At 40.4% G+C, this 10,270-nt stretch overlaps 2 protein-coding genes across 2 annotated transcripts in view; one reads left to right on the top strand and one right to left on the bottom strand.

The window, feature by feature from the left end:
• gpr153 (G protein-coupled receptor 153) overlaps window positions 1-5,786 on the top strand; it is a 17,250-nt gene extending 11,464 nt beyond the window's left edge. The window contains exons 4-5 of the mRNA XM_007553410.2: window positions 294-478; window positions 2,428-5,786. Coding sequence (XP_007553472.1) covers window positions 294-478; window positions 2,428-3,276 — 1,034 coding nt within the window. The 3' untranslated portion in view covers window positions 3,277-5,786. The remainder of the gene's footprint in view (window positions 1-293; window positions 479-2,427) is intronic.
• A 2,727-nt stretch (window positions 5,787-8,513) lies between these two features.
• her3 (hairy-related 3) lies at window positions 8,514-10,038 on the bottom strand. Its single transcript, XM_007553409.2, has 4 exons — window positions 9,587-10,038; window positions 9,412-9,507; window positions 9,239-9,320; window positions 8,514-9,148 (listed from the first exon to the last, which is right to left on the bottom strand). The coding sequence occupies exons 1-4, from the start codon at window positions 9,776-9,778 to the stop codon at window positions 8,628-8,630; spliced, it is 891 nt and encodes a 296-aa protein (XP_007553471.2). The 5' UTR covers window positions 9,779-10,038; the 3' UTR covers window positions 8,514-8,627.
• Between the last annotated feature and the right edge of the window lie 232 nt (window positions 10,039-10,270).

Below are 10,270 nucleotides of genomic sequence, written 5' to 3'. Positions count from 1 at the left end.
AATAATAATAATAATAATAATAATAATAATAATAATAATAATAATAATAAAAAGATTTAAAAAATTGCAACAATTCTGGTTTTGGTTTTGAATTTCACAAGCAATTCCTTGGCTATCTCTGCTTGGTTCTTTGCTTATGGCTTACATTCCTGAGAACACACATAGGAGGAGTCAACAAATCAGAGAACGATTGAACTTGTTTCTCCTTTCTATTCGTCTGTCTGTCTGTCTGTCTTGTGTATGGAGTTCGTTGCTCTCTAATCCTGACGCTCGTGCTTTTCTGCACTTTGCAGAAAACAGCCAAGATGGAGGAATTCATGCCGACTTAATATATGACAGACCATATGACTATAGCTCGGCGCCTGAAATCGTGACGATAGACCGTAATGCCAAGTTTGAGTTCTCAACCTTAGAAAGGGGGGTTCTGCAAGGGTATCCATTGAGGGAACAACAGGAAGATAAAATGCAGTATTTGCAGGTATATTTATTGATTTCCTTCATTTCTTTTTTTTTTAATCAGTTGAATTACTTTAACTTTATTATTGAATGCATGGTGAAGTGGCCTTGTATGCCTTTGCAGCAGCTTGATTGAAATGGTAATAATTGTGATGCTTTCTCTCTGATTTGCAGCAGGTTTTTTTTTTTGGCCTTTTTTTGTTTTGTTTTCCTAGGGTGAATCTAAAATTCTCTCAGGCTGACTAATGTTTGGTAAATATGACCATCAGTAGTCCCATCAATACATTAACTGTGCTTCATTTACCAAGTACTATGTCCTAGTCACGAACTTACAAACATTACAATAGTGTGGAAGAGGGTAAGAGTGTAGTAACTGACTTACCTTTTACATTTCAGGATTTTCCTCAAGCGATATAAACGTCTACTCATGTTCTGCTAAAAAAATAATGAAAAATAGCATTGTGTTCATTCAATCCAGCTTCCATCCCAGTCAGATGAAGAGCTGTGAAAAAGCTCGTTCTCAACCTGCATCTGCAATAAAGCTGGAACTTGCAGCCTTCCAGGACAGTTCAACAAATTCAGAATGAAAATATGTGCTTTGTTTCAGACATTGGCTCCATTTTGAAAATAGCCTTTTACCCTCTCTGATTCCGTATTACCTTAACGTGGTTTAAAGTAATCATAGTTTGAACTGTCCTAAAAGACTGTAGTGGGGATATGTAATGCCAAAGTCAGCAATTCCCAACCATGCAATATTACCTCTTACAAAGCATCCGACAGTAGTACTGTGTCATCTTTGTGTTATTCAGTAAAAATGGAAAAAAAAAAAAGAGTATCATGAGGTCCATTTTATACGTATCCATTCTGCAAATCAATTTCTTTAAATTGGCCCAACACATCAGATGTCCAACATAAAAGATGGACACTTCAAACGCAACATTTAATGTGTTTCTAACTTAACTGTGGTTAAGACGTCATCAAACAGAGATGTATACAGTAGCCATCACTCCATTATACCAACTCGGTGCCCCCGTCCATCATCTTTTGTCCTTTGTTTACATCACTAGGTGTATTTTTGCTGTGTAGTTGTAGACTGTGTTGATCTTTGTGTGTGCCTGCAAAAATAAAAGAAAACATAAACTTGTTTCAGTTACAGGATGACTGACTGAACTTTGACTCAATCAACTGTATTATATTGTTTCTGAAGCAGATCAAGTGTGACATGTGTCTGCAAATCCTTCTGATTTCGATTAAATGTCGCCTGAGCTTCACAACTTGCAAGGTGTCTGATTAGCAGAAATAAAGCCTGTTTGGCTTTATTTGCTCTGTGTCCATGTTTCCCTGTCCGCCCTGCATCTTCACTCATTCTAAAGCTTGTGCTGCCCTCTGCTGTCCAGCTCTCTCACCTTTAGAGTTCAATGCTACTGTATCGTCTGCTGTTTAATTCTCTGCATTTACTGAAAGACGCCACAGGGGGGCAGACTGATATCAGTCTTGAGGCTCTTGACGTCATCCTGACAAACCCACTGTCTTTGAATAGTTGTCAGAACACAATGTGAGTATAACAAGTAGGAAACCTTTATAAGATAAGATCATAGAAATAGAATAACTCTATGCTAAAAGTTTCTCTTAAGACGAGGAAATAGAAGCTTGAAATTGCTACATGTGGGATTTAATTTTGAGTCAGGGCGCTATGCAGAATCTAAGCTGTTTATGCTTCATTCTTTTCCTCCACTGACCACAGTAAAACGGCCTCTAGCAGTTGAATTAGCACTAATAAAAATCTAGGTTCCACTAAATCTTTACGTAAAGCTGATAAATCCTACATGTATAAAACTATATTATTGAAGAGGATGATAACGGTACATAGCATGTTTGCCATATTTTTTTGTAGCCACTTTTTTTAATATTTCATCCATTTTAATGTCTCAATCTTTATTATGAAGGGTTTGTTTTGTGTCTTCCCTCCAGGTGCCCCCTACAAGAAGATACTCCCACGACGAAACAGACATGTGGACCAGCGACCAGATCCCCTCATACCTGCATCGATGGGGCTCCACCGAGGACGTGATAGTGGCTGCCCACTACAGCTCCACCTTGCCGCGCCGCGAGAGGCGCAGGAGCAGCCTGGTCTCCTACCACGAGGAGAGCCACTATCATCACCACCCTCACCGCAAGCGGCGGCGATCTGAGGACAGCATGCACTCCCTCAGGCACCTGCCCCGCATCGTGTGCGGCGGGGAGCACTACGAGGACGAGCTGCGGTGCTTCAGCCGCGACGAGGTGATTAACTTTATAGACGAGACTCCCGTGCCGAGCCCCCGGAGGAGCCCGCGCCGCACGTCCACCGTCTCCCTCATCCCCAACGTGTACGAGCAGCACGCCATCATCCTTCCCCACTTCCCACTCACAGACTTTGAGCGGGAGCCCCAGGCGCTCAGGCGGACCTCGGAGCACAAGAGGAGCAGCAGCAGCAGGGGCAACTCGCCAGAGGGCTCCCCCAAACCGGACCGGTCCCCTGGTAAGATGAGCCACGGGGCTTGCAGCTCGGGGAAGGGCTGCAGTAAAGGCCAGCGTGACGGGGGACAGCAGGACGGAGGGGGCTCACCCCGACGCAGAGAGAGGACTGCAGGGCGCTCTGGCAGCAGGCACAGGACAGGTGAAGGTGCCGTGTCCAACGCCGGAGCCGACTGGCTGAAGCAAAAGCACCTCAGCAAGGCTGAGAGTAAAGGCAGCACAAACAGTTTCCTAAGCACACCTTCAGCGTCGTCCTCGGGATACATTACCTTTCACTCTGATTCTGTTGGCTCCACCACCTGAAGCAAAGCACCCACGTTGATATAAATATTAGGAACTAATATCTAATTGAAAACCTCAGTGGGTTAAGAGAAGTGACAGGCTGGAACATATCGACCTTTTTACTTGTGCCATTATTCAGTTTTCTTACCTACCAGAGATAATCGTCTGCTAATCCTAGACGGCCTTAGGAACTTTGGACCTACTTTTTGACTGGGCCTTGATTTCATGTGTGGGCTGAAATCAATATTGATCAATCCAGCTGTTTATCTGTCACAACGCAAAATCTCCAGTGACAAACAATTTTCTGCCAGCACTGACACAAAGGAACTGTTTTTAGTTGGTGTGATCATTCCTGAACCTTGTTTCTGTCGTTTGGCTCTTATAGGAGGATAAAAATATTTTCATGTGCATTGGTAAGGATGTTTTTTTTTATTATTATGTTTTCTTTTGTCTTCTTTTAAAATCTTGAACTTGAGTTGTGTTTTATTTGGCCTGTAATGTGTTTTTGTTGTGTGGTACGAACACAAGCTTTCCTGAACGCAGCACATTTTCCTTCAGCTTTGCTTCAGTGCAGGAGTCATTTCAACTTCTTTCATTTTTAAATTACCAGTCACCACATAAAACCTTTTTATAAAACATTTTTCACATAAAATGGAAAATGAGTTTTAATCCCACTCCATCATTTGCCTAATTAATGGTTTCTGTGATCTTTTGAAAACGTGAAGCCCCATCCTTTTATTAAAAAAAAAGAAAGAAAAAAAGAGGTATTTTTTAAAATAGAATTCAGATGTTATGTAAATATGGAAAAATATTGGATATTTATGTTTTTGGGAATTTCTGTTTATATGAAAACTTTCCTCCCAAAGGTTTATCTTTCTTGACTTTGGTGATAATGAGGCACAGATGTAGCTCATTATAAAACAAACAGCTTTTAAGACAAATATGCAAGTTGTGTTTTCTACTCCCCCTGCTGGCCCTCGATAATCTGACTTCACACTACGCTTTGGTTCAGATGCACTGTACATTTAGTTATTTGACATAAAGCACAAATTATGAACCATAAATTGGAACTACAATTCAACTTATAAGTGACCTGGTTCTCCTGGGCGACATGTGAAAATGAATGGGCTTTGGAAGGTTTTGTTTATTTTGCTTAATTGACCGGGCTCTGCAAAAATAAAGTGAAGATTAAATCTGAGTAAACCCCTGTAATTCTTTAGACGGATGCTGTAGCGCCTTGCGGAGGCTATCCCTAGAGATGTCTCACATTTTATCTCATTAAAACCACAAACCTCAGTGTATTTTATTATTTTATGAAAGACCAACAGAAAGGCCAAACATGTGAAGATTTTTTTTTTTTCCTGGACTGCCCTGTTTTTAGCACCAGGCTTCTTGAGGTAAAACACTCCCACAGCATAAAGCCGCCACCGTAACGTTTCACTGTGAAGATTGTGTGTTCAGCAGAACATGACGTGTTAAATATCTAATTAGTTCCCATCTGAACAAGACTTTATTTAGACACTACTGTTGTTCTTCTCAATCTGCAGTCTTCTTCTGAACGCAGCTAGTTGCACTGGATTTTACTTACGGGTGTCGGAGTATTAAGGGGCCTGAAATGCAAACCAAATTTTTTAGATTATAATTCATGTAACAGAAATTTAAAAAAATGTGAGTCAACGTCCATCCATTTAACATTTACGCACTACTTTGTGTTGATCTGTTAGACAAAATTTCATAAAACTAAGTTTACTGCTGTGGTTGTAATGTGGTAAAGTATCTTCAAAAATCCTCCAGGGGTAGGAATACTTTCACAAGTGACTTGAAGATCTGCATTTCTTATCTTAAATTCAAATTTTCAGAAAGTAAAATGCACAATAATTTCCAACATAGCAGCACCTTTACTAAATATCGACCATGTGTTTCTGCACAAATTCCAAATAAATCAACAAACTACATTTCATCTCTTCCAGAGTGATAATTTGCTAAAGTAATGCAATGAAGACAGTAAGCAGGAGATCCAGTCAGGAGCTTTGAGTGCTTGTGGATAGTAACTGTGAATGTGAATGTATTTGCACTAATAAAGTGCAGCTTATTAAGTAGGCATGAAGAACTGAAATGATCCCCTTTTGCACCTTTATTTGTCATAAAATTAGTTTTTTGTTTTACCATCACCGTCCAAATGAATAAAGTAGCACTTATTGGGCATTTATGCTTGGCGTCATCCCTTTTTTTTTTTTTTAACAGCTTAGTTTAAATGTTGCGTGTTTCTTACTGATTTCAGGATATTCAAACAACTTTGCTTAAACATGTTTTCCTTTCTGGAAGCAAATCACCTCGCACAGCCATATTTTGCTGTGGTATAGGTATATATACATTTTTTTTTCATTTCGTTGTATTTACAATATTAAACATTTTTTGTGACCTATTCAAAGGTTTATTACTCAAATACGAATGACGTTAAATGTTAGTTTTTTTTGTTGAGTTGATGACTTTGTTAACATAATATGACTGATTAAATTCACATGAAAACACCTGAGTTTGTGTGTAGAATCGTTCTGGTGTGTGTTCACCGGATAATCTGATGATTAGTGTCTGCTTTCTAAAACCTGGATAAACATGAAATCTTGTAGTGCTTTAAACCCTGGGGGAATAAGGGACGTCTTATTTTTTAGCTGTTTTAGGTAAATATCTTTAATAATTTTATTGTATGGATGAGTTATAAACCCTGTGTCGTCATTACCCGTCGTGATACGTCAGCTCCTAAATCTGCACCTTCAAGGGCATCGTTTATTCGCATCAGGCCACAGAAAGGAGCGTCTGGAGCGCACTTCATCCACGTCTGGCCCGTTAATTCCGCCCGGCTGACCTCAGTCTCATGCTAATGGAGGATTCTCTGCCTCCCTTCAGTTCTCATGTGCGTCCCTATTCTGGTGGAGCAAACTTGGAGAGTGAAACAATGTGTGGAAGAGTTCATAGAAGTCCTTAGAAAAAGTTGAAGTGCATTCAGTGCGCTCGTCACGTGATGCTCCCCTTTATCGCATTAAACAAACTTTCCTTGTGCCTCTGGCCCCCAGAGGTCTTGTTAGCAGAGCAGCTTTGACTTTGATGATGCGAGCTTTCCAGGCTGAGTTTTTAGGGGACGAACCAACCAAGCAAAGGGTTAGAACGACCGATATGAAATGACAATTACATTTCAACATTTTGGTTTGAAATAGCTTTTCCATGTCCTGTTTTATTAGGAACAAGCTTCGTGTGGGAGGCAGATGCGTTATTTCAGTTTGCGCCATTTGAAAGAGCTTGTGGGCGTTTCTGCGATTCACCTCGCTGTAAGGTGCCATCATTCCCAGGATAGAGAGATGCCATATGACAGCCAGGTGTTCTGACCATAGACATGTCTGAGTGCGCTGATGGCCATGAATCACCCATCAGATACCGTTCCCCCTATTTTAAAGGGGGGAACGGTATTTGATGGGTGTACACAATTCCCGACAGGAGAGGGTCTTCCTTTTACAGTTCTTGTCAGATGTGATTAAAAAAAAAATGAATTCCTGAAGGCATGTTCTACCTCCCATATGGGCCCCTTCTAAGCCTGGGCTAGGGGCCTGCTGCAACCCTCACCCTACCTGTAGCTCCTCCCCTGATGTGATGTCACAAATATGTTACAATTGTGGGAGGAACTGTCTGATGTTGATTTCTAAATCAACACCAGACTGAGTTACTGTTGGTGTTAATTTAGAAATCAACACTGAACAGGATTGCTTTTATTTAACTCTTTGGAACTTTTTAGGGAAACTAACACCCATGTTGCTGAATTAGACTAAACAAGTGTTGAATTAACATATAACACACTGCAAATACACTTTTGAATTTGCTGTGTATCAAACTTTTGTCTACTTGTAAAAGCAACTTATAGTCCACACATTACTGACTTGTTCCACTCTTAGTTTTAAAATGTTGATCTTACTCAAGGTGCAACCTAATCTGAGGGATATAGGCGTCATTGTCCTCCTGCAGCCACTGTCTCCAGCTCCTGCGGACTTCAATGAAGGATCCTGGCGTGTAATTCGCAGCTTATAGCAGAAAATCGCCACGCTGTCCGACAAGCGTCCGATTTCCCCGCTCCTGTTTCGGTACTTATGCGTGAAAGTGGAGAAGAATGAAGCGGAGGTCCACGTCCGATGCATTTCATGTCATACTTTTGGGAAGGAAAAAAAAAGTGAATGCTCGACAAAGACAAGAGAAGGAAAGAAAAAGCTCCAGAAGAGCTGTGAAAGTAAATGAAAACTTTGAAACTGTGAATTTTGATTATGTTTTCCAATATCCTGATCTTAGTGGATTTCTTTCTGTTTTCTATACCTCACACCTCTTTTTAAAATAATCTTTATTATATTTTAATTCATTTTGTGACACAACTGTTTTTCGTATTTTTATTTAATTAGTCTCGATCCCGGTTTTGTTCCAGTTTCAGGACTTTTTTCAGTTTCATATGCAACATTTGGCGGATCACTGTAAAAATCCATTTCGGAGGGTCTTATCTAAATCTTAATCAAGTATGTTATCTTGAAATGGTTCCGCACTAGATACTGCTTTCTTTATAACTAACTAACTAACTAACTAACTAACTAACTAACTAACTAACTAACTAACTAACTAACTAAATAAATAAATAAATAAATAATCCTACCTATATTAGTTATATCATGAATGAAAACATCACCTTAGTAAAAGTCAAAAACGGTCATAAGACTTCAGCGTCAATTTGTTGAAACTTAAGCTTGGATCTAGTTTTAAGTGATAGTTTAAGTTTAGATCCACCTTAAAGAGTGATAATTATATTAAAGCCAAACTGTCTTGAAGCTGAGTGTTGTCATTGTCAGTGAGCGGCACATTTTAGCTGCGACTCTCAAAATAGGCTTCTGCCAAAAGGCCAAATAGTTGTATTACTATTTACTATTTCAGAAACTTTTTATGTTTTAATAACAAATCAGTTCTTTGTTTGTTTGTTTGTTACAACAAACAGGAAAACAAATTTAATGATTATTTTGAATTTAATGTAATTAGGAATTGGAAACCATTTTGGGTGTCTTTAGGTGATAAATTACAGTTACATTAAGTTGTTTTTTTTTGTTTGATTGTTTTTTAAGCTATTTTCCACGATAAACTAAAAACAGCCTAATCAAAAAACAAAAAAACAAATTACGTTTGGTCAAAGTTTCACCATTTTTCTCTTCTTATTTCCAAGTTCTATGAACAACTCAGTCAATATTTCGACAGTTTTATTAATAAAATAATACATAAGTGAGCTTAATAACACAGTGGTGAAAGTCTACAGTGCAATGATAAACATTCAGTGAGTGGGTTTCCCATCAGCTTCACCAGGGCCGCCACACATTGCGCTCCGCGTTCCCAGCGTCAAGCCGCGGAATGGCGCACTCGGGGTTCCGGTGACGGCTGCTTTGCGTCTCTATGCGTCCCGTGGGAGCTTTCTGCGCAAAAACACGGGTCTGTTTGGCGTCAGATAACTTGTTCGTGTCTTCCATGGCTAAAGAAGAGGCCGTGTGAGCCGTTCGGGGTTTCGGTATTACAGATCTGGTCGGGTTCCTCTCTCCTTCGTGTCCATTTGCGCTCGGCAGCCGAAGCCTCCCCGCCTTCTCCTCCTCCTTCTCCTTCTCCTCCTCCGCCTCCGCCGCCTCAGGTTGGCTCGGGTCGCTGTCCGTGGTGCTGGACGCTTCACTTCTCCGCCAAGAGCGACACAGCTTGTTAGACAGTTGCGACATCATCCAGCGCTCACTTCCGTTCAGGTGATCAGCCAGCAGCAGGTACTGGTTGACGTTTGCCAGGCAGTTCCGGAAGCCCAGCTGGTAATCAGGAAACTCAGAAGCACCGGCGGAAACTGCAGCGAATATCGAGGGGGAAAGAAAAGATAACTTATAGAGAAACACGTCTTGCTGCTTTAATGACTCAGATTAAGTTAGCAACTCACTGCTCTGAATCTTTTGGAGGTTCCTCAGATGTTTCACCGTGAGCTCCAAGATGTCGGCTTTCTCCAGCTTGCGCTTTCGAATCTGAGAAAACAGATTGATAGAAACGATCACATTTGGATCACTCGGGTAAAGTTAGATCTTTTAAAAGTCCAGACATGCCGTCTGCACTCACACTGCTGCTGTAGTAGCTCTCCAGAAGCGACTTCAGCTCGTCCAGACACTGGTTTATCCGCGCTCTTCGCTTCTTCTCCATGAGAGGTTTTGAAACCTGTAAAAAGGTCAGGCTTAGATTAATTTCTTTTCTTTTCTCCCCCTCCCCCTTCCATTGAGTTTCGTTACATCTGTACCTTGCTTCCGGGTTTGCCCTTTTCACCACATTCTGATGTTGCCACCATTCTTTTTTTTTCTTTTCTTTTTTTAAGTCCAGATTTTGATTTACTCTGCTTGAAGTTAATTTCTTTCCCTCTCCGCTGCCCTGAGCGGAGAATCCGGGGAAGCTTTTTATAGGAGCACCCACTTAACATGTCAATACAAACCATCCCGCCTGTCTCCTGCGCTCAAATGAACATCAATGGCGTCATTCACCAGCGTAAGCCAACCACCACTGCAGACCAACACAAGAACAGCAAGCATTTTAAAAACTGTTTTAATTTAAAGGCATTGTCTATATTTAACTTTATTGTTTGTTTGTTTTTTTCCTCGCTCCACATTCGGAGTGTATTTTGTTAGAATTGTATATGATACGTAAAAACATACGACAGATAAGCTAAAGAATTAACATTAAAGCCTTTTTAAATTCATAAATGAAGATCTCAAATTGTATTCAGCTTTGTGCTGCATTCACAACCATAGGATATTCCAACGCTGAACTTCCAGAAACTGATTTTTGTTTTTGTTTCACGTGCTGAAAAAAACCTCCTCATCCCCACAACATGATGCTGCCACCACCAAATTTTATAGCGAGGGTGATAGGCCATGTAAAGTTTAAGTTTTCCACCATAAACAGTGTTTTGTAAATGTAATAAAGCAGA

Source organism: Poecilia formosa, unplaced genomic scaffold (assembly GCF_000485575.1).
Source record: "Poecilia formosa unplaced genomic scaffold, Poecilia_formosa-5.1.2 Scaffold56, whole genome shotgun sequence".
Lineage (NCBI taxonomy): Eukaryota > Metazoa > Chordata > Actinopteri > Cyprinodontiformes > Poeciliidae > Poecilia > Poecilia formosa.
This window is presented reverse-complemented; position numbering and strand designations above follow the sequence as displayed.